General features: G+C 36.3%; 2 protein-coding genes and 1 long non-coding RNA gene across 6 annotated transcripts in view; all 3 read left to right on the top strand.

Annotated features, from left to right (window-relative positions):
* The window catches only part of LOC101735394 (protein outspread), a 318072-nt gene that overhangs the window by 170002 nt on the left and 122497 nt on the right, over positions 1-25573 (top strand). The window lies entirely within an intron of this gene.
* Positions 8212-10119, top strand: LOC134199468 (uncharacterized). The gene is made up of 2 exons (XR_009973976.1): positions 8212-8575; positions 9856-10119. It is a non-coding gene; the product is annotated as an uncharacterized LOC134199468 (long non-coding RNA).
* On the top strand, positions 18600-20540 carry LOC101739042 (leucine-rich repeat-containing protein 74B). Its single transcript, XM_004930293.4, has one exon. The coding sequence runs from the start codon at positions 18703-18705 to the stop codon at positions 20347-20349; it is 1647 nt and encodes a 548-aa protein (XP_004930350.1). The 5' UTR covers positions 18600-18702; the 3' UTR covers positions 20350-20540.

The raw sequence follows: 25573 nt of genomic DNA, 5'->3' as shown, positions 1-25573 counted from the left end.
AATGTTTATGATGGATAGAGAAGAAACAGATTATTCACAGCACGAATTCTTATCACTCAACAAAATCAAGTCAAAAAATCCGAGGGCTTTAGAAAAAAGTTAATTTTTCGATTCGGTATGTACGCACATTTCATCATCATCATCATCATCAACAGCCCACAGTCGTCCACTGCTGGACATAGGCCTCTCCCAATCTACACCACTGAGCCCGGTCTGCGGCTCTCCTCATCCACTTCTTGCCGGCCACCGTGCGGAGGTCATCGCACCATCTAGCAAATACGCACATTTAAACACCAGTAAATTATCAGTCTTAATTTACTTATTTGTCTAATTTTATGAGTTTAAACATCACCAAATGCCTTATTTACAAACAGAACTGAAAAAGTGTTACAAGCGCACAAAACTGGATGTCATCGTCCCAGTAATTTTTTTATTAAATTGTACCAAAAATTGTTATCGTGCCGGAAACAAAAACAATCGGTAGCTAAGTAACAATGAGTTCCCACACAAAAAACACGGCACTTCCATTACAAAATCAAAACGCTACAATAACACAATGAAATGTGTTAATTTCCAACCTCTCTTGTTTTATAATTGCGTAAGTCGTGTTGCCAGATGCAATAATGATGGTCGTAAAATTTTACGTATTCTGTGTAGTGTGTATTTTGATGATTTTACTTGAGTTTTGTGTTATTTGGTAAGAATACCACGTAATAATAATAGTTTAAGCAATCTCCGCTGGTAATTTCGTGCTGTTTTTCGGCTCTGCATTCTTCAGACACATCACTCATACTTTAAGATGATTAAAGATTTATTTGCAAAGCAATGCGTCCAACTTAAATGTTTTTCAAATATTATACTTTTCTTCAAAATTAGCACCAAATTGAATGTGATTAATCAATCCTAATCGATCTCCCAATCTGAAAATAGATACGCCTAATCAATTCCTATTATCTGTGTGATTATCGTTAACGCTGCTGTTACAATACGACAGATATCTATATAACACACATCCCTTAATACATTTTTGAAAATCGGCAACCCTGAAGCTTTTACTTACAAAAAACATTTTAACATAAAACAATGTCCTCATGACCGAGCCAAGTTTAACTTTCATAATAATTTCGTTACGTAATACGTAATAGTTGTAATGTCTTCATGAGTTCGAATCTTCGTGTCAATAGGCCAACTGATTCTCATGCCTCTGCCGTTTGCTTTGTTTAAATTTTAACAATGAATTATACGGTACTCCCAAGAATTTTATTTAACTATTTTGCTGTAGTAGTTTGTGCCTCTTTTCCAATTTATATCAGATTTACAGCAAGCTAATAAAACTTTAGACCTACAGAGCACGATTTGGCTAAAGTAAATCTTATTCAGTGTCTATATTGAAAAACATTTTAATTTAAATGTAAGGCAGACTAGTTCACTGCTCATCTGATCATCATAACGACATTCCTCTCATAAGTAATGCTAAGGATACAGCCAAGCCATTGTCCACCCGTTAAGAATTCAGAACCTCACTCAAAGAAGGTGACAATTCCTTCAAAATTCAAGAAACGCTTGGAGGACAATTTATTCCAAAGTCCGTGGCAAAAATGACCTCTGGCAACATTCTGAATACACGACTCCGGATAATAGAGAAGAGCTATGAAACAGCTTTAATATCTATTTAATATATTAGAGAAAATACGCTTGAACCTTTCGATTAACTGCAACTATACAATTGCTAGTAATTTAATTGAGCTCAATAGTACTAAATCAAGTAGGATGCAAGCAGTTTATCAGATACAATAATGCCGCGTTCACACACGTAGAGCGTAATGCGGAAGACACGCGTGGCCTGGTATTTGTAGATGGACCTTAATGATGTAAGTTTTCTTATAACCCTTTATAAATTTCTGCCTGACTTCTTCAGAAGCCAAATTCTCATACGTGTATTTCATAAATAAGAAAGTGAGTGACAAGTCATCGAATCATAGCAAGCCCACTGAGTTTTTGCGAGGGATCTTCTCTGTGGGTCGCGATTCCGATCTGGTGGTAGATTCTGCGAAGCATTGTTCTTGCTAGGGAATACGGGTTCGGTTATCAACTTAATACCGATTGTGCCGTGAGCTCCTTCACCCACATATACCGTTAATAAAAAATTAAAATCGCGATGGATAATGACTAGATTGAAATCCATAAGGAAAAAGGATAATTTACCTCGAAAGGTACCCGTTAATGGCAGGTTCACACGAGCATAGTGCTGAAACGCGCGTGACCTGACATTTGGAGATGCGCCAATCCTTATGACGTAAGATGGTCTCTCTTCCTGGTGCCAGCGGATTCCTACTTATGCAATGAGACTAAATGTCACACGGTAGAATATTTTTTGACCCCTACATCTATTATTATTAGGAAAACATTAAACGCTGTCGCTTTTTTTGTTAAATAAATTGTTCAGATGAATATAATGGATTGTTCGGGAAGGTATTTTGCAAATAAGAACCCATTTTCAGTTTAATTACAAGGGATTGTTCTTCAATTTTATGGGTATGACAAATGACATTTTTCTCTTAGGAATTTGTATATAAAATATAGAAATTTTATTGTTCCTTCACGTTAAGGTTCATATCAATGTAAATTTGGTAATAAAATACAATATGTTTAATTAATAATTATCCGTCGAAATATAATGATTGTTAACCTTTTGTCAATCTCGACATACTTTTTTGAAATATAAGCTATTTGGTTGTACTAAAAAAAAAAATTCCAACCTATTAAATATATAGGCAGTGAAGCTATCAATTCATACTGTGTAGCAAGGGTTGGGGAATCCAGGGAGGGCCAGCCGGCTTGGCGCCTCCGGCAACTTTCTCTGCAGCGGCTCGGGTCGACGACCGCTATCGCGCCAAAAATCAGCAACGCGGTCTGCGTTATGTCACTGCAATCAATCATCAATGTTGCTAGATTAAATAATATTTACATTACCGTAAAACTTACGCTAAAATTGCTTGATTTGTTTTTTTCTTTCTTTATACAATCATGTTTAACGAGTGATGTTCAAAGATTTCATTTAGATTAATATTAATCGCGCATTGCTCTATTAGAAATTAACCTCCAAGTGAACTTTCTAATCCAATTCGAGATATTGCTACCAATAAAATACTTTAAGCCGCTAAACAGTAAAATATTTAAATTTCTCCTACGCAGGCATAGCGCCGTAAAGATAGTAATCAGCACGAGATTAAATTAATAAAAAGTAAAAGCTGAAACAAGTACAAATAGCTTTGTCTTTAAAATATGATAGATATTAAATAACCACAGATAATATAAGACAATAGAGAGAGCGTGTTTGATACTGCCAAAGGCACCAATTTATTGAGATCTCACGCTTTATGGTGATCTTACAGAAAAAAGGGCCTTGTTTGATTGGAACATTACCACGCACGTCAGATCGATTACAAATGAAACCGAAAAGTTAAAATGAGTAACTGTAATCGATATGTAAGTAATCGATAGTCACGTCACATGAAACAAATCTAAATGGGTTCAATGAACTCTTATATTGTAAATTTTGATTTAAGATTTTATTGAGATAAAGCGAATCAGACTGAAGAATGCTGTGTTTAAAATATCCTGTTTCTTGTAGTGTTTACAACAGCAAAACGACTTTGAAAATTTACTGATTAATTTATTACACGGAATGGGTAGATGACCAAGGCATTCAACCAAAAAAATATATATTATATTAAAAAATAAGCCTCTGGCCTTTCAATATTTAAGAAGCCAATATGTTATCATGTCTCTTTGAGCATTCGTTGTCTAGTGTTTATATTTAATTTTTGCTGCCTTTTAATATTTAATTTAATAATAAATAGTCTAAGTTTATGATGTATGGAAATGGTAGTGCAAAGTGGCGGATGAAGTTTGTACACTTAACACTAATCATACCAACACTTACTGGTACCTATTTCTACCATAGCGAGTAGATAACGTTATACGATAAACATTACTCAAAATAAACAAAACAAAAAAAAAGTATAATAACTGTAGATTAATTGATAAGAAAGTCATGAAGTCAAATGTACAAAAAAAATAAGATGATGCGTGCAATTTTAATGCAAAAATTCAAAATGGGTAATTTCACCCGTTATGGTATGTTTAGTGTTAATAAAATAGAAAATGATCTCACTTGAGCTTCTCGTTTGCCGCTAGGGGCGCTGTTCTAACTGCATACAAATTTAAGTTAACGTTTACACTATCGAGAACGTTAAAAAACCCTCACTAAGCACCTCACACAGTACAATTTGTCATAGAAGTAAAGTATTTAAAGAGAACTGTTAAACAAATCTGAGGCAGTCTTTTTTTATTGCCGGGATGAGTGGACGAGCTCATAGCCCATCTGGTGTTATGTGGATACTGGAGCCCATAGACATCTACAACGTAAATGCGCCACCCACTTTTAGATATAAGTTCTAAGGTCTCAAGTATAGTTACAACGGCAGCCCCACCCTTCAAACCGAAGCACATTACTGCTTCACGGCAGAAATAGGCAGGGTGGTGGTACCTACCCGTGTGGACTCATAAGAGGTCCTACCACCAGTAAAAAGTCTCGTGTACAAAGATTAACAAGAAAGCGTACACAATCATTATAAAATTACATCTAATATGTCTGTGTTTGCTCAGCCATATTAGTTGGAACTAAGTACACTTTCACTACATTTCACTGTCCCTTACATCGGAAGCATTTCTACAGCTCATTAGCAATGGGACGTCTCTTTCTGATGTACGATGCGACTCACCAGCTAGAAAGGGGTGGATGTTAAGCAGTTAGGTGGCTATCGCTGATCGGTATTCGACATTCATTTCGATGCGCGAAGATTAGGGCCCGACGCATGACTTCCGTTTAATACTGACTGTTTTGCTTTTGATGCACCTCTTGAGTTATGGTTTTCTGGTACTTTTACGCGATACACATGACGAAAGTCGTCGAAGTCGTCGTGGCCTAAAGGATAAGACGTTCGGTGCATTTTTATATTTAGCGTTGCACCGGTGTTCGAATCCCGCAGGCGAGTACCAATTTTTCTAATGAAATACATATTTAACAAATGTTCACGATTGACTTCCACGGTGAAGGAATAACGTCGTGTAATAAAAACTAAACCCGAAAAATTATAATTTGCGTAATTACTGATGGTAGGACCTCTTGTGAGTCCGATCGGCTAGGTTCCACCACCCTACCTATTTCTGCCGTGAAGCTGTGATGCTTTTCGACTTGAAGGGCGGGGCAGCCGTTGTAACTATACTGAGACCTTAGAACTCAATCTCAAGGTGGGTGGCGGCATTTACGTTGTAGATGTCTATGGGCTCCGGTAACCACTTAACACCAGGTGGGCTGTGAGCTCGTCCAACCATGATGCAAAAAAAAAACAAATCCTAATAAGAGTGGGAATTAACAATCGTTGGTATTGTATGTATTTGATTGATATATTCGTATTAGTACATACGTCTTTTTTTTTTTTTTCCTGCCTAAGCTGATATCCTTGAGAGGCTATTTCAGCGTAACCGTGGCTAGTAGTTGAGCTCACGGGGCTCAAACCTGATGACGTTGCTAACACGAACCCTAGCAAGAGCCGTGCTTCGCAGAATCTACCACCGGATCGGAAACGCGACCCACTGAGAAGATCCGGCGAGAAACTCAGTGGGCTGTACATACGTCAACAAATACATTGTTGTTGTGAGAAACAATAAAGAATTTTATCTCATGGTATTATTGTGGTGTCAACGTGTTCCAGCTAGATACTTCAACATCAGGATAGATAATAGATGTTAAGCTATTTGTATATTTTTTTCATGATATTTAACAAAAAATATTTTCTGTTGCAGGTAAAAATCGTTTACTACACGAACGCAGTAAGTCTAATTAAAATATTATACAAATAAGGCAAATTTATAATACGGTCAATGTTCATCAGATATCTGATTTTATCAGATATCATTTTGTTACCAATCTGTCATTATTTCTAGTAATCTACCAAACGTACGACTTCCAAAAATTATCACTATTCGATAATTGGCAACGCCGCATAGCGTGATCAACTACATTTATCTTCACGAAATACAACCTTAACCTATCACGGGACACAGGGCGCCCGTTCCCACCCTTGATACGATGTCAGGGCCAACGAAACCAGCTATTAATGTTAATTAAACAACATTTAAAATGACAGTAAATAATTTGCGCGCGCAAAGTTGATGCGCAAGGAGGTCGGTTTGTTTTAAGGTTAGTGGTACTTCATGATCGATATGATTTGTTTTACAATAATGAAGTCTAATGAGCCTCAATAATTCACATGGGAATATATTATGTTGAATTATCTTTTATTTTAGTTCTTATAGAATTTCAACAGGACCATCGTATGTATTTGTTGCAAGGACACCAACTAAACCAGGGTTGAGTGAATTTGTACCAAGACCGTAGAATATGTTCGTCAATTACTGTCAAGAGGCAGCTCCTGTTTACCATAAAATAAATAATAATTTCTTGACTAATTAATAGTCTTGGACATTTAAAACTGACCATTAGCTCCTTTGGCCGGAACGTGAAGAGTAGGGTGTTGTTTTTTTTATTCGTCATATTAGTTTATTTGTTTTCTTTTTTAATTTGGTAATAGGTAGCGCATTATTAAACTTTGTAAATAACATAGTATACAAATTTAAATTATCGGATGCATCGACAAAAGAGTTCCGTTGAAGTCGCAATAGATTTTCGTTTTTTTCTGAAAGGGTTACAGAACAACGCTAAAAGACTGATGTGATAATAGCAATAATAATAAACATTTATTTTTGTCTACATACAAACATAAAACAGGAAAAATATCGAGGCTTGGAAAAGGCTACCGGCTCAGTAATGCCTAACAGTCACGAATCAATCAGTACTGCGACGCCGAGCAACTTGCGCACCAGCCTCTGATTAATCAGCTATTCCCACCAGAATTTCAAAGTAAAAAAAAAAAAGAAGTAAAATATAGGCTTAAAGGTCGCGTAAACAATGACCGTTAAAATCAAACCGTCAATACGAAACCATCGACCTCAAAATTACTAATTAATAAAATACGTGAAAACATCGATTGAGCAACACGATCTATGCAATCAATGCTTGTTATAAGTGTTTGGTGTGACTGTTAAGAATTTCATTTCATTCTATTCAATGAACCATCAATCAAACGATTACTTAGTTCTCCATACGCCTTACTGCTCAACTGCTCTATTGTTAGCAGAAACGAGTTTAAGGGCTACTGAAACTACCAGAAGGAACGTGAGTCTCACGGGTAGGAAAAATCATTCAGCCCATTTCTCTCGCAATGAACTCGAGCGTTTTCCCATTTCATTGGAACAACTCTGAACAATAGCAAAAATGGATTGTCGTGTTTTATGGTAGGGGCTGGTATTCATTCATCCCCGGCAAAGTGGATGAAAGAGGCCTAGAGAGCGTAGTCCCATGCGCTGATCCGATCAAATTAAGACGACATTGGACTCCAGCATCAATGTCGCTATCCAGGTCTGGAAGGAATGGAGAAACATAGTCCAATCAAAATGCTCCGTAAAGGTCACGACCCTTAGCACTGAGGAACACGACGCAAGGAGGAGGTTGGTATTCAAATTGTGACGTCATAGGCTTCGGTAACAATCTAATCCCAGTTGGACCATGCGACCGCTTGACCATCTAGATTTTAAAGCAATACAAAAACACCAACGGCTTGTCAATTCGTTTGACGTTTCTGAAACTTGTGTTTATTATCTGCTCAGATAATTTGGCCTGTGCTATTCGCTGTTTTATACTCTGGGAAAATGTACATTCTTTATTAGCTTTTAATATCAATCGAAAGCACAGAATAACGATAAATATACGAACAGTAAAGAAAAAAAAAAACCGAATTATAAGCTAATAATAACGCGAACGAAAACAAAACTTAAAAAAAGCTCTGCTGAGCTGCGTTTTGTAATGGCTTATTTATAATTCTTCAACGCGTAACTCGAAAAGGACTTGAAAATTATTTCGGCGAAGGGTATGATTAATCGATTCTCGTTCGACATCTCGATCGCAGTTCGCTTTGCTTGCCGCAGCTGTGCTTTTTGATACGTATCGAATGATTATGCGATCCTTAATAAATGGTACTTTACGAATAATGGGCCGGTACTGTACTTTTGAATACGCCTTCAAAAGCTTTCAAAGGCGGTGAATAGCATCACCGACGTATGGTACAGGATGCAGACATTACCAAACCAATATCGCGTATATATACCTAATTACGCCGTGGTTAAAGTACCAAGCGTATTAAAATAACTCTCATGACAAAGGAATAAGGCCACATTTTTTATTTAAACACAAGAAACCTCCTTTGGATGTTTTTACTATTATAAATTAAAAGGGGAAAAGGAACTAACAACCCATCTTTTGTTGAGCAGTTAAAAGGTTTGACGTCATAGTCTTACTCGCTTTGGAATTCTCCAGTCTATTTTCAGACTTGGAGAGCATATTAAATTGGGAAGCAGTAGATTAATAACAGTAGGAAACAACAGCATACAGGTATGTTTTGATTAATAGCGAGCAACAAAAGGCTATTGACATATTAAGATTCTTTTGCCTAATTTTAAATATGTAATTAAATTTAAATATGTTGCTGCTTTCAACTTTACTGACTAACAAACATATGTCCCCAATAACATTTATAAGGGCTTCGCCAAGTCTACGCGCAATAAGCAAAACATAAATAAAAACCAGTCGTTAATTTATTCTGTTACCAACAAATTCCAGCCATTCATAGTTTTTACACGTAGGCGATTTAAAATCAATACAAGCATTGCAATGAATCGATAATTAATCGCGAGAACTCGACTGTAACCTCAAAATAGAGTCCCACGCGCGGCCATATTTGTGCGACTGTAATTTTTCTTGATATAGTTTTTGAAGTCGTAAATGGCTAGACGACTACGGCCAGCCCACCTGTTGTCAAAATCTAGTGGTTACCGCATCCCTTGGGGACCACAACAAGCCAACGGTTTCGACCAGTGGACGCATATGAACATTTCTACAAAAAAAAACACACTGTATATCCGCCCTCTGCATATTGTAAACGATTTAAACTTAACAAAATGTTTTTTGCCTTTAAAGCAATAAAAATCCCTAAACTAGATCCTAAAGTCGTCATGGCCTACAAGATATGATGACGCTTGGTGCATTCGTGTCGGGCGATGCGGCTGTGCCGGTGTTGGAATCCCGTAGGCAAGAACAAAAAAAATCCTAAATTCATACGTACTGAACAATGTTCACGGACGATTTTCACAGTGATAAAACAAATCAACAAAAATTTACGTAATTACTGATGGTAGGGCAGGGCGCTTTTTGAGCCCACACGTGTACCACCAGCATGCCTATTTCTACCGTGACGCAATATTGCGATTCGGTTTGAAAAGTACAGCAGCCGGTCTAAAACTGAGAGTTCTAAACTCATGTCTCAATGTGGGTGGCCCCTTTTACGTTGTTTATGTTTATGGGCTGCGATAACTATTATACTTAATACCAACTGGCCCGTGAGCCTATCTATATAAGCAATAAAAAAACATTGGTTCTCTGTAAAGTCGGTTTACGGAGTTACGTGATAAGCTAAGCTCTGACATCACCCGAGAAGAGAAATAAATGTGTCACAAGCCAACGATTGAGCCGATCGTGCCTCTCTATCGTTTGTTCCCCGCTCTCGCTTGCACGCTCAGGCTCAGGCGAAACGTGACACTTTTTCGTGCATGCCGCCGCTGTACTTTTACTCTTAAAATAATAATAATAAAACTTATTTAAACAATTATTTCTAGAAATTATAGGTCGAGATGCCAGAGAAAAGAAAACAAAATGACATCAAGCAATATCTTTGCCATTTGTAAAATATTGAAATGTTTGAGTTCGTGGAAGCATCACCTCTGCATTAGAGTACGCCACTGTCACAAATGCCCACTCGACCATTATTTTGATAACCGTGAATTTACAAAACAGAACAAATAAAAATGATTTCATAATTTACTTCCAGCGTCCTTGTCGTAACTTGTAATTAAAGTTTTATTTATACAACGAACTAGTTATATAGCTGTTTTCTATTGTGGATAATAAAAACACTCGCGAATATAATATTGAGGTCGTTACGAACAAAGAAATTGTGTTCAATCGTTGGCTTGTGAGGTTTTTGGAGTTCCTTGAGTAAACAAAATCATGAGAGGATAAAGTTTTATGGATATCAATAGGCGTACGCTTTAGTAATTTTTATTATTATGTTCTTAGTGATGGGTAGGCTTCTCAGAAGCTGGACCGACGACTCGTTGAAGGTCTCAGGAATCTGCTGGATGTAGACAGTGTAGGATCATTAGAGCGATCACCTTGGATGAGGCCTATTGCCGGCAGTGGACGTCTGAGGAGCTGATGAAATTCTTATTAGAGAAGCTTACATGAATAAAGTTACGGGATCTAACGAAGTGTAAAAGAATTTGCGGAATACATCACATCTAGTGGTATTAGGACGTGTAGTGAAGCGATTTCCATCACCAACCTACCTATTATTGTCACATGCGAATATTTATTCTAACCTTCATAGCCGATCTTTCACTAACCGCTTAATAATATTTGTTCTATGAGGACCCTTTGTCTATTTACCCAAAAATATACAGTCGGTAAATTCGATTATACAAAATATTTTTTCTAGTCATCAATGATACCAAAATTAAGCTTATCATCATCATTATCCTGCCCTTCTCCCAGTCACCTGGGGTCGGCGCAACATGTTTGCTCCTTCCATACTCTTCTATCATATACAATTTCTTCGCTCACTCCCCTCCTACCCATATCGTCTTTCACACAATCCATCCATTTCTTCTTAGGTCTACCTCTTCCTCTAAATCCTTCCACATTCATAGTTAACACTCTCTTAACAACCTCATTTTCATTTCGTCTCATTACATGTCCATACCATCCCAAACGCGCACTCCTCAGCTTCTCTGTCACAGGTGCCACTTTCAGACTTCCTCTAACATACTCATTCCGTACTCTATCCATTCTCGTTACTCCACACATCCACCGCAACATTCGCATCTCTGCTGCATGCAATCGCCTTCAAAATTAGGCTTGTATAAATATATATATAAAGGAGCTTTAAATGCCTCAAGCATTGCTGAGGCTTAAAAAATATTTGTAAAATTAACTGGAATTTATCAAAAAGTGTATCAATTCAGGACAATATAAAGTATACGGGACCGTCGACAAAAATCTGTTAATCACCCTTCCTTGCATAAAGTGCAATAGTTAATAACCTCGTGTGAACAAGCGTATTTGTTTTAACTATTTAATTACAGAACTAGTAACCTTTGCGCAATCGTTATGTATTGGTTTAATGATTACAAACGTAATATTGCTCAAACTATCTTCGGTTTGGTGTCAAACTTGTGCAGAGACGCGTTTGGAAGAAGTGAATTGAGAGATGAGAAGATAATTTTTTATCGTGTAATATTTTTGTCATTGCATACTGGAGTTTGTATTTTTTTCTACTGATCTGTTTAATTGACCCAAATAAAAAAGAACAATATTTTTTTTATTTTTTTTTTATTGCTTCGTGGTTACTGGAGCCCATAGACATCGCACAACGTAAATGCGCCACCCACCTCGAGATATAAGTTCGAAGGTCTCAGTATAGTTACAACGGCTACCCCACCCTTCGAACCGAAACGCATTACTGCTTCACGGCGGAAATAGGCGGGGTGGTGGTACCTCCCCGTGCGGACTCCCAAGAGGTCCTACCACCAGTGATTACGCAAATTATATATCCATATGTGCGGTATTTCTTTATATTATCATATTATTTTGATTTCAAGAGAGTATTCTACTCGGCATTGTCGGGCGTCAAAAATAATCATAAAATATCTAGGCGCATACTTTATAATTGAACGCCACAGAAATTTCACATGCATAGCAAGATCGAATGACTTTCTTCAATCAATGAGAAAATCAAAACAAAGGAAAAAGTCGTAACTGCGCCGGTACGGATAATAAAAAACTGTCTCTAACCGTAATGACTTAGAGGTTGTTCTTCTGTTCTCGATATCTAAACATCCGCCATGTGGCCTTGTTAACAAGAATTTCCTTTGCGAATCAATCATGATATCACTTTCTATGCTCTTGTTATCGGCATGTAAATTGATGTGTTCAATCGATTTAATCGTATTACCATTATAATATAGTAGTTACAAGACGCCGTTTTCGTGTTTTAAATAAATTTTTAAACATTAGTGGTGGTAGGACTTCTTGTGAGTCCGCACGGGTAGGTACCACCACCCTGCCTATTTCTGCCGTGAAGCAGTAATGCGTTTCGGTTTGAAGGGTGGGGCAGCCGTTGTAACTATAATGAGATCTTAGAACTTATATCTCAGGGTGGCGCATTTACGTTGTAGATGTCTATGGGCTCCAGTAACCACTTAACACCAGGCGGGCTGTGAGCTCGTCCATTCATCTAAGCAATAAAAAAAAAAGTTATATCGTCGTGGCCTAAAGTATAACACGCTTGGTACATTTGTATGGAGCAATGTGGCTAGGCCAGTGTTCGAAATCCGCAGACAGGAACAAAACTTTGTAGAGAAACATGTACTTAACAAATTTTCACGTAAAACTTCCATGTTGAAGGAATAACGTCGTGTAACAAAAAATCTCATACCCGCAAAAATTATAATTTGCGTAATCACTGTTTGGGCGTCTTATGGTCCCGCAGCAATACATTACGGCTTGAAAGGTGGGTGGGTAGTCGGTTGTACTCGTTCAAAAACATTGAAAATCCAGTTCTAAATTAAGCAAAACAGAATTGTCACTTATCCTACTTGATGCATGGTGTATGTAATCGCTGTAAATCCAGAGAGTACCGGGAGTACGTCGTAACTCAAAACCGCGCCCGTGGTCCGACAGCGGACTTCATAAGGCAATCCTACTTTATGGTACGTACAATGTACATACACGTGTAATACCCGTTATAACGAAACCAGATAAGACGTAAGGTTCAACAAAACGAATATGTTTTAATTTCTAAATATTTTGCGTTCGAGTTACAATGTATTTAAAATACTTGTTGATTCTTTAAAAATGTCGTATAGTAAGTCTGTATATCGCTGGATAGCTTAAAACGGTAAGATATAAATTAATAGAGTTTTTATTGTATTATTGTTATTACATTCACTCACTGTTGTTGTGCCAATATAATATTTTGTTTCATAATAAGATTCATTGGAACATATCGACGCTTGTAAGGCAAACGTGACTAAGCGACAATGCGTGAACTTTACAGTAGATTAATTTAAAGTTGAAATACCTGAAAAAAAATCTATTTTAACGAATCTAGCTGTAGGATTGAAATGATTTTAATAGACCTAGAAATATATTTTTTTTGCGCATCGAATATAGTTATTGCCTATGAATTATTTATGTACAAAGCAGTTATTGTCGCTTAGTCACGTTTGCCTTTCAAGCGTCGATATGTATTTAATGATTTTATCATAATATTCTGTTTGTTTATTTACTCAAAACAATAAGTAAAACTAATAGAAAAGCAACAAATAACAACTCCTAAATGGAATTCATATGGTTAGTGAGTCAAACGGGAATTATTTGAACGTCCGCAACCCTAGCGTGTTTGATTTAGAGAAATAGAAAGGCGGTGCATTGTTTTCACTTTAAAATTTACTGTGTTTAGATAAACTGCAGTCGGTAATGAAAGCCGATGTTTAAAGAAAGCGTGCTGATTCATTCATTCATACCGTTTGTAGGTGCGAAATGCTTGAGCAAATATTAAAGGTTCAATTTGTTTCTTCGAACGGCAAAGAAAACCTTCCGAAGAAGATTACGTCGAAGTCGAAGATTAGGACTGACAAACAAAATAAACATGGAGATCATAATTGTAAATAGACATGCTTTAACAAAAACCGACTTCAAATACAAAAAAAAAGATATTCCAAAACAAATTAATACACATTAAAAACAATTATCATCGAAATCGGTTGGCGTGATATTGAGTTATTGAGTTATTCATCTATTTGTCGCTCATGTACTTAATGCAAACTTAAGACTTGTATGGTTTTCTCATGGATACCATTATCAGAACTGGGCTAAATTGAAATGGGACCACACGGGAAGCGTCAGCTTTCTAATAAAAAAATAATCATCGAAATCGATTCATCCAGTCAAAAGTTATGAGGTAACAAACATAAAAAAAATATACAGTCGAATTGAGAACATCCTCCTTTTTTGTCGTGTAACCTATAGAATATTACAGGTTTTAATTTTATTTCTCGCATAAAGCTACAAGAATCGGTTTATTATTATGACCGTGTATTTTAACAATAACAGGGAATGACATAGAAACCTTATATGCATAATTATAATTAACTAACAGACCCGACAGACGTTGTCCTGCATACACAAAAAATCATTCAAGTCGATCCAGCCGTCTAGGAGGATTGCAGTGACCTTACACACGTGCAGTAGAATTATACATATATATTATATAATTAATTAATAACTATCGAACTTGATTTTATTGGAAACAAAAGCAATGATTGCCCAGAAATAATGGAAATTCCTTCTGCGCACGCCACTTCAAAACTTCGTTGAATTATTCATTCCGATGACTTGTTGCAATACTAAAACATTGATTTGCAATATGAAAAACTAAAAGGCACTCGTCACACCATATAAAGCGGACAAACTCACCGGATTCGGAGGTCAAAACTGCGCGCTGGTACTCCAACAGATACGCAAGACAATGGTCAAATACGAAATAATGTTAATTGCTCACTTTTACTGCACACAAGCGAGCGACTCCGCAAAAACAATCCGCAAATGGAATCCGCAAGAAGCAATCGAAAGAATTTATGAATAAAAACACCGGAGGAATAATATGTTGACGCCAATTAAGGCCATCTTGAGGTTTAAGGGTTAAGTACGACGCCTTATCGGTACAAGACCACAGTGCTCTTGTGATTTAACAGAGAAATTTTATTTGCGTTAAGTTTTAATGGTTAGTCTAGAAAATGTAAGTGCTGCTACGGTCGACTTTTAAATCTGTTCGTTTCTGTTGAAACATGTAGATTTGAAAAATTCATAAAATATTTTCGTAATTAAACATTTACTACAGTTACAGTACAGTTAAAGAGTAACTATACTGAGACCTTAGAACTGATATTTCTCAAGGTGGGTGGCGCATTTACGTTGTAGATGTGTATGGGCTCCAATAACCACTTAACACCAGGTGGGCTGTGAGCTCGTCCACTTATCTATGCAATAAAAAAAAAAGAAAAACTTTATACCTTGCGATGCTCTCTCGAGGATCGAGTTCAAATCGAATTTCTAAACGTCTCTGTTCTCGTGAAATGTATACGTTAAGAAGTGTGTCAATGATAACAGTTTATAGTCGATTTTCAGTGTATTGATGTTGTTAAAGACTGCATAAGTTTACAAAATATAGACAGTAAAAAAAATTATGTTTGATATTGACATCCAATGTTTCAATTCTAATACAGAGCACACTTTTAATTCTAAATTACAATATAGTAGTTAATTGTTAATTCTACAATCCAGTAGAATCACGCGCACGTTTGAAAATCATCTCCATAAAATTCTTTAAGATCAATTTATCCTGTGTGACAGACATCTCGAATACTTCACACACTTACTGTCCAATTATCAGATTACGAAGAAAGTAATACTGCTACCCGTACCCATTCGATTCGCAACCTTAAAACTATGAAAGTTAAAGTTTATTTTGTAAAAGCACCTCTTAAATATTTGCCCTTAGAAGAAGCGTGACAATTGTTAGTAGTATCAGATGAAGATATTCGCTATATCTGTGCTTAGCGAAAGTTGTTGAAAGCTGTATTCTCATTCTTCAAATTTTATGTGCTCTTGAAAATCTACTTTCATTGGAATTCGTTCATTTCTAGTTGTCGATAAGCTATTATCTTTAGCTCTGTTTTTTTGTTCGTCGCTACCTTGAAACCCTTGTGTTCTTCCAATCTTACATATATATTACCCTGCCTATTTGTGCCGACAAGCAGTAGGTAATGCGCTGAGACGTGGAACTCTAGTATCAAGGTGGACTGCGGTATATACGTCGTCGAAGTCTATGGATTCCGGTGACCACTTAACATTAGGCGAACTGTGAGCTCTTCCACCCATCTAAGCAATAAAAACATTTCTAATCGTTAAGAACCATTTCAATACACGTTTATAAATTTGAATTTTATTTCTAAATATTAATATTGATTATATGATATTTAGGGTAATCGTGGTTCCAATGAAATTGAGGTATCCACATGTCTCCAGGTTCGTATAACAACTAGAGTATGGCCATCGAATCGTGACACAACTACTTACAATGGCGGCAATTCAAAATATCTACAACTGACAACATTAAATATAGCATGAAAGGGTAGTTTTGTATTTTTATATTAATGTGACTATGCCATAGAAAAACACAAATGTATCAAATCGTGTTATGTTATCTTTAATGTTGCTAACTGAAGATATTTTAGATTGCCGCTATTTAGTTGTGCCATGATTCGCTGGCCAGACTATAAACACTACCTGATTCACGAACTTGGCGTCTAATCTATCTGCAATAGAATATTAATTAATCAAGATTTTTTTCGGAATTAACAAAAACTTTATTATATCGATAAAATACAACTAAGAGTGTAAAAGGCGTACATAGTGTGTATGTATATATATATATACAATGCCCCCAGTAGTTAAGAATATCGAATACAACAATGTATGTTAATAGTATATAAACTAGTTTGAGCCGATCCACTTGCTTTTGTCGGGCCATAACAATTTTGTCGTAAATTAACGACACACATAACTTTTCATTCTTTATGGCTTTATTAATGGCAATGACCTAAATAATACGACCGAGATTTTTATTAATGTTTACCTGTTTAAAAGGAGGTAGGTGTTCGTCGTGGACGGTTGAAAAACTATTGTGATTTTGTCCTTGACATGTCCTTCTTCAAACGAGGCTTGTGGACAGTATTAAACGGTAGGCAGCGGCTTGGCTCTGCCCCCGGCATTGCTGACGTCCATGAGCGACGGTAACCACTCACCATCAGGTGGGCCGTATGCTCGACTGCCTATACGGCAATAAAATAAAAAAAAACTGATGAACCAAACTTTTAAATGCTTTCATGTTTCTGACCTACCATAATTATCGATTTGGATGCTTATGCCTTGTGGAGGATTTTTTTTTTAAGACATTAGACTTTAGCTGACAGCTGTCGTTATTTAGTAAACTCAAATCTATATGATACCTAAGTAGTATTTACACAATATGCTAAGGCTGGTTGGTACTTTGCATAGAGTCTGGCTTTCCAACGAGGTAACGCAGCCAGTACCTTGGTTACTGTGCCTCCTTCAAGCGCATTGGAAGATTTGTTCTACTGTATGAATTGATTTATGTTAAATTAAAAAAAACGAAAAATAAAAATATTTACACAATATATCTATGTCAATACTACCTATTTAAAGAAACCAAATCAAAATATCGACTATCTTGAATAACGTTGCAACGCATATATTATGAAAACAGCAGAGTGCGATTTAAAACAATAAAACCTCTATATGCTTGACTTTCCGCTTTCCTAGGCATTCTAACAATATTCTGTTACACCTGATTGTGGCCTTGAGATCTCGCTGCCCTCAGGTGCACTTTCACTTGCTCCTCTCGACGAGATCCATGACAAATATTTCAACATTCCACTCTCCGAATATAACACTAATTGTCATATTAACTATTTTTATATTTCTAGTTTATAATTCGCTTTCTATTTTCTGAATCTGTAATCAAAAGCATAAAGTAAATAATTTGTTTTGACTAGTGTAGCTAGTTCAATATATTTGTGATAACAATATTCTCGTGTCGGCTTTTTGATCCAAAAGTCGTAGGTTCGAGAGTGGATATATTACATACGGCTATTTCTTCTCAGTATTTTGTAAATCATCAATAGATAACGCAAAATTCGTTTGCTTATATTGAGAAGCAACAACTGCTACTCTGTTAACATAATAATACTACTATGTTAAAATAAAAACAGTTTGTAGCACTCTCAACAAAAGTTCCTAATATAATATTATGTATATTTACACTCATTTATCAATATCTAATAAGATTTATTGGGTAAATAAGGAAAAATGAGATACTGTCCTACATAAAAACGGAAAAGTTTGCGAATAAAAAAAGACGCCAATGAAATTATCTACACGGTGAACAGCACCTAATACATTAAATGTATACCTTACAGCTAAAGTACAAGATAAAGGCCGTTTTAAATCAATTTGTTAAGCGGTATTCTAAATATCTGGCATTATACTATCAACATCTCAAGCTATACCAGGTAGTAAATAAAACAATTATGCTCTGGATATGATTATTAAAAAAAAAAGAAACAAAATAATTCATGATTATGTTTGCTTGTGTGTAAATTATCTGAAAGTAAAACTTTTTACACCGCACGCAAATGTTGACACGCTGGTAATACTTTGAAATTTCTTTACTGTCATCTCTCGGACATCTTAAGTCTTGTGATTTTTGTACAAAGTTTTTTTGTTAAGTATTGTTTTAATTTTTAATTAGTTTTATTTTCAAAATGTCGTCCGAAATGTTAATACGAGAGCCACCGCCCACAAGAATGATTTTCAAGGCAATCGACGAACAAAGTTCTGAGGAGCCTCCGATGGAGGAATGGTCTTCGTGTCAACTGGAAGTCAATGAAACTAATGTGAAGAAAGCCTTGTTTCAAGAGGGTCTTTATGCACCAGGAAGTGGAGAAATATGCACTAAATACATTACTGTTTCTGACAGCTCAGTTCTAAGACACCCATATTTTAACTACCCTGGAGTCATCGATCCTGGTATTGAAAAAGCTTTGCTACAACCAGAACCTCCTATAATATACCCTGACGATGGTCAGGTATTATATCTTGAGCTGTGCAAAGAAATGGGACAGTGCCCAGTTAGAATGTTCCATAAAGGACTACTGAACGATGTGATAGATTTGAGGTATTACGGTGTAAATCCAAACAGTGTCCGATGCATGGGCATTGCAATGAAATTTAATAATTTTGTCAAAGTTTTAAATTTAACCGATAATTTCTTGAATAACGACGCTTGTTACCACCTTGGTGAGATGCTTACTACGAATTCGTGTTTACGAGAATTGAATCTTTGCGGATGTCGCATTGGTGTTGAAGGTCTTCGAAGATTACTTCCCGGCCTCATCGTAAATAGATCTTTGAAAGTATTGAATCTTAATAAAAATCAGCTGGGTGATACTGGGATACAATTAGTAGCAAGAGGTATAGTTCGCGGTATGGACGTCGAAAATTTATATCTTAGTTATAATGATCTCAGTGCTAATGCAGCCAATATATTAACTGAAGCTTTCAATAGGCACAACAAACTTGTTTTACTAGATCTGTCTTGGAATAATCTGTACTCGCCTGCAGAGGTATACGTTTTATTAACTAAACTTGCTCAAAATGAATTTTTGCAGACATTAGATTTATCTTGGAATTCTTTAGCCGGAGCCAGGATCGGTAATGCTATAAAAATATTAATGAAAGCTCCTAATTTGCAAAATTTGAACTTAAGCAACAATAGATTAACCGGTGATGCTATATCCAACCTGCTGAAGAATATAGAAAAACCCCAGAATCTCGTTCTGAATCTCTCGTACAATCCTATGACACCAACTGATGCCTTATCCATCCTTAATAAGTTGAAGTTACCTGAAGTGAAACTAAATACACTTTTGTTAGACAACGTTTTAGTGGGGTGCGAATTTTTGGAGGCTCTTAAAGAAATCAGAGAACTTGAATTTCGTAGGGATACAATCATAACCCACGGAGGATTAACTAATGGCAACAAGCCTACTGGACCTGATCCTCGTGATGTGGTGTTAAACAGAGCTGATTTTCTGTGCCTGAATCCAAAGAAACAACCTATAGACATTGCTTTAGTATTATTGAAGCTACTAAAAACAGGTAACAAGATTATGAGTATAAAGGACTTTGCGAAAACTCTTCGAAGGTCCGGTGTTCCTCTGGATCCAGATTTAATTGAAGAAATGACAGATGCGTTCGCAGGACCACGGACAACTAAAGCTAAAGTAATCGATCTAAAGCTTGTCGCAGATTACATTAAAAGGAAATGGCCTGAGAGAAAATTGCCCGTTACGCCTCCACCTGAACCAATACGAAAGAAGAGCAAAAGGAAGGCGAAAAAGAAACATTGAAAAACCACTTTTATTTTTAGATGATAGTTTTAGTTTGTGGTATTTTTAAACAATTTAACGTTTATTCTTTTTTTAATTTACTAAGTTTGTGGAGAGTAGGTAAGTTTTAGACAAAGTTTTTTTTTAAGGATTAGGTAGTTCATTTGCTAAATAAATTGACAATAAATGTATTAAAGTCTTATCTAAAATAAGTTTGTCTCATTAGTTCGAAACGTGAATCTTCCCTATAAATAAATAATTGTAACAAATGACGGTTAGGTGGTAAGGCGTTTTGTTAGCTTGCGGGATTAGGTACCACTACCTTGCCTATTCCCGTCGCAAAGCAGCGATGCATTGCGGTTTCATGTGTGCTTCAGCAGTTGTAGTAGATAATGAAGACTCATATCTCAAGGTGATGGCGATATTCACGATGTCTCTGAGCTCCTGCTTAACTTTAGGTGAGCCGTGAGCCCTTCTGTAATGCTAATGGACAGTAATAAAAAAGGGACCCCATCAAAGGAGAATTTTCTTTTAAATAATATGAGATAACCCTACATTTATAATATATTGGATAGTAAAATCGAGCGTTCATAAAAAAATGTGGTTCTCGTGTCAATGGAATGTTGTCTTGAACTTAAACATTCAAAGACCAAAGTCTATTTATTGTACCAAATTGTAAAATCCGCCCACTGAGTTTCTCGCCAGATCTCGGTGGGATGCGATTTCGATCCGGTCGTAGATTCAACGAAGCACTATTCTTGCTAGTGTCAGCAATACTCTCGGGGTGTGCCCGTGAGCTCACCTACAGGTCTGCGTGATACGGGAATTCCCCCTTAGGCTACCAACTATTAGGTAGGGAAAAAAATATGTAAGATCCCATCTGTTGTCGCTTTAGTAAAATATTTGCTTGACAATTCCCCATTTGACTGAGATGCATGTTGAGTAAGTGTAACAAAATATTCCCCATACAGCAATGATTTTAATATCTTGCTTGAAGAAAACAGCCTGTTAATAGGATAAGTTATGCAGAATACAATAAAATAAATACCTCACAGTAGATAGCAGGACATGTATTATTTATATTACATCTTGAAACAGTTACGTAAAACGTGTAATACCATTATCATGGCAATTGAATTCCCCCTATCCAATGTCGCGTTGATCACGTATTTTTCATCACGGTCGACCTACTTCTTCGGATGCATGTGGCAGATGCGTGTAGTTATTCAAATTTCTGCTTTGTTTGTATTCTCATTAGAAATTCAACAGCATGTCGTGTCTGGGTCAGTGTTACTTACTTGATTGTATACTAGCGTCGCGGTGACTCTAGATGAAAAAAATTAAAATAATAACGAATGAAGTAAATAGACTTAAGAATTGTTACCAGCTGGTGTTCTTGGTAAAATAGTAAATTTGCTTTGAAATAAATACACGTCTATTGACAGTTTGTTTCTCATTGAACCCGTCGCTTGCGAAGAAGGGCTCGGCGAGTAAATTAACACACAGACACAGCCCACTGAGATTCTTAGTGAGATTAGTAGATCGCGTTTCAGATGCGGTGGTAGATTCTGCGAAGCACTGCTCTTGCTAGGGTTAGCGTTAGCAACGTCGTCAGGTTCGAGCCCCGTAAGCTAACCTACTTGTTAGGGTTACGCTGAAATGGCCTCTCAAGGCTATCAGTCTAGGTAGGAAAAAAAATACAGTTTGCCGTCAATCCGAATCGCATATAAGCAAAATACCAAAAATGGTCGTAAATTGTTGTTCCACCAGCATTCACTCCATAACACGCTCCAATCATCTCGGATCACTTTTCGTTTCGAATAGTTTCGTTTTTCTTGCTTCGTAAGGTTTCCATCATTCTGTATTATTCTATGTTATTTGTATGTTTTTTATGTATCACTTTATGGTTGGACAAAGTGACTCATACATACACATACACTGTATGTATGAGTCACTTTGTCCAAAAGTGGTTCTCATTGTCACAGGATGTGGCTCGAAAAAAATATTTTATCTTAAGGGATCATCTACATCTTTAATATATCTATATTACTTATCATCCCTTTTTGAATTCGTAAACGTTCATTCTAAATCTTCTATGAAACAGATTAAACCCTCAAAATGTGTCAATCGTTTGAAAACCTTTCTAAATACCTACATTTGTTAGTTTAGTTGGTCGTTAATTTATTTACTTCTTCTAGAATATTCTATCTGATTTCGGTATCCTGTACAACCCATTCTTCTGGTCAAATTGATCATACAAGCCGTAGAATATAACAGCTCCGTAGACGGATGTTTCGCAAGATTCTACTGACATTGAAGTTTTTAAATAATATTTTATTTGAAAATAATCTAAATCTTCATTTCTAGGTAAATGAATCATATGTTTATCACACTCTTTAATCCTAAAATATTGGTATAACTGAATCCTTAAATTTTAACATACTGTCCGTATGATCTATAAGCCGTAGGACAAGGAAATTACAGCCGTCTTAAATCAAGGATTACTTGTTTGATAAAAATTCGGAATAACCTTCACAAAGTATTTCTATTCTTGATGACCTTGTTCTTATTTTTTTTCTTAGATAGGTGGACGAGCTCACAGCCCACCTGGTGTTAAGTGGTTACTGGAGCCCATAGACATCTACAACGTAAATGCGCCACCAACCTTGAGATATAAGTTCTAAGGTCTCAGTACAGTTAAAATATAGTATAGTTAGAAAAAACATTTCATCCTCACGGGAAAGTACCATAACAGTTTTCTCCACCACGCGGGCGAACTCGCGGATAATACTCGTAGTTACTTGTATAAAAATAAAAGCTTATTCATATTCAATTCAATCTCAGAATTCATAAAAAAATATTCCGTTTCACAAGACGTATTAAATTTGTATAGTCTTAGAAATGCAATAAATAATAATAAAACGTAATTTGATCGGTTCGCGTGACGCACGCTACTGATGTCCCTGGTCGGTTGCGTCTCCATTACTAACTTAACCCATTATTGACAGCCGACAAGTATGTTGCTGCTTTGAGAACTTTGAACTGGGTGGCGCATTTACGTTGTAGATGTCTATGGGCTCCAGTAACCACTTAACACCAGGTAGGCCGTGAGCTCGTCCCCCCATCTAAGCAATAAAAAAAGAAAGTCTATTAATCTCTTTAAAATATTTTATGTCGTTAACATGTGTGCAAAGAGGTTTATTTATGTTTCCTTTCACGAAATAAAATAGTAAAAACCAATTCTTTTGTCTCCGTAATCTTGTCGAAATAATTACGTACGGCAATTTTTCGCTACACATAATGGATCGTACACAAAATTAGTAGAAAGTCAATTAATATAATGAACGTGTATTTACATTATACATGTGTTGTAAGAGTACTTTTTTTTTGTTTCAGGTAACTTTTACTAAAGGAAAGGCTGTTTGTTTTTTGATTGGCATCATCTTTGAAATACGTCTTTTAATACGCTATTATTAGCTTGGTATGTATGTATGTATGTTTGTTTGTATGTTACGGGATCTTTGAACGTCATTTTAAGCGACTGCGAAACGTCAATTTTTAAGCTATTGCATAGCTTTTATCGCGGGCCTTGAGCGCGGCGACCGAATCATGAAATTCCGTAACAAAAAAACCTAACACCCCTCACTCCGTCTACCATGTAGCTCGCGTTCAACACATTCACACGTTGCGCTTGTGTAGTGTTTGTGAATAAGCGCGTGGCGTGAAGTCATCATGAAAAGTCTGCCCATATCTCTCTCGCGCGGGCTTATGAGTGTGAAGGGGACAGTTAATGTTTTGCTTTTATTAATGTTTAATATAGCGTGGTCTTGTTTTATTATTGTTTTAATATTAAATTATCATTGTCTAATTATAATTGTATAAGTTGATGATGCTCTGCAATAGCTTTACCGCGGCAGTTCCCGAGTGCCACATGTTTTTTTTTTAATCCTATTTCCGTGAGCTACTACAGGCTAGCTTTACTCGCTGGAAGCCTAAGAGGCTATTCCAGTCTCGCGACGGGTAGGTAAGCTCACTGGCTCAACCTCAGAGAATTTGCTAACACTATTAGTCCTAGTAAGAGCAGTGCTTCGCAGTATCAGGGCCTGCTGATTGCACATACCATTTACATTGCAATATATAAAAAGATAAAAAAAATAACAATCGAACATTAGATCGCGACCCACTGAGAAGATCCGGCGAGAAACTTAGTGGGCTGTGCCTATGGGTTTAAAGACTTGAAAATATACATACGCATCAAGACCGATGACAATGCAATCATTTTATAAATTCATTTTAATATCCTAACCAGTATATGTAACACGAGCAGGTACTCGATATTACACTATTGAATAAATAAAAAATAATGGAAAAAACTCTGTTACTTAGAAGATAGTTCTCGTTCTAATCTTGTATTATATATTAATTGTGACTTTTATAATATGCCTATTTAGCGGCCCTTCAGAAGTAAACGTAGGCAGCGGCTTGGCTCTGACCCTGGCATTGCTGAAGTCCATGGGCGACGGTAACCACTCACCATCAGGTGGGCCGTATGCTCTTCTGCCTACATGGGCTATAAAAAAAAAAAAAACGTACAATAGTAGTAGCAATACTTAGCCATTGTTAAGTATTGGTGGAAATTCACGAATGTGGCGTTACTGGTTGTATGCACTATGCTGCGCCTGTTTCTAGCGCAAAACAAGCCTTCATTTCGATTTGATGAGAGGTGTAGTCGTTATACTAACCAATTAATACCTCGAGGTAGAGTAAGGGAGATGGCTATATCTACGTTGTTTTCTTTATAAACAACCTGAAGCCTGAAGCCTATAGGCTTCAGGTACCACATAGCAATCAGATTAAAGTTATTTACATGTAAAGAATAGCCATTTTTTGTAATTTTTATATAAAACCTTTGAAACTTTTTAGTTTTTAAAAAAAATATTTTTCTTGTATAATAAAAATCTATATAGATTAACTGAACTCTGAAGTGTCTCTGAACTGTCTTTGAGAAAAAAGATGAGTTCAGTTTTACTTGATTCAATAATACTGTATAAAATAATATTTTGTGGAACGGCTACAAATGTTGTTTGCTTAATATTGTACAGAAAACGCAATTAAGACTTTTAGTATTATGTTGTTCAACCATTTTTAGAATATTCGGTATCATTATGTACATCATTTGAAAACTTTTAATACATGAACAGGGAAATCATCTAACGCTATTAAAATAAAAAACTATGAGAGAACA

The sequence above is a fragment of the Bombyx mori genome, chromosome 10 (assembly GCF_030269925.1).
Source record: "Bombyx mori chromosome 10, ASM3026992v2".
Classification (NCBI taxonomy): Eukaryota; Metazoa; Arthropoda; class Insecta; order Lepidoptera; family Bombycidae; genus Bombyx; species Bombyx mori.
Note: the sequence above shows the minus strand (reverse complement) of the source record. Positions and strands in the feature narration are given on the sequence as shown.

What these genes read in the sequence shown, in the direction of transcription:
- LOC101739042 (XM_004930293.4), top strand. Translation starts at nt 18,703, where the DNA reads ATGTCGTCCGAAATGTTAATACGAGAGCCACCGCCCACAAGAATGATT.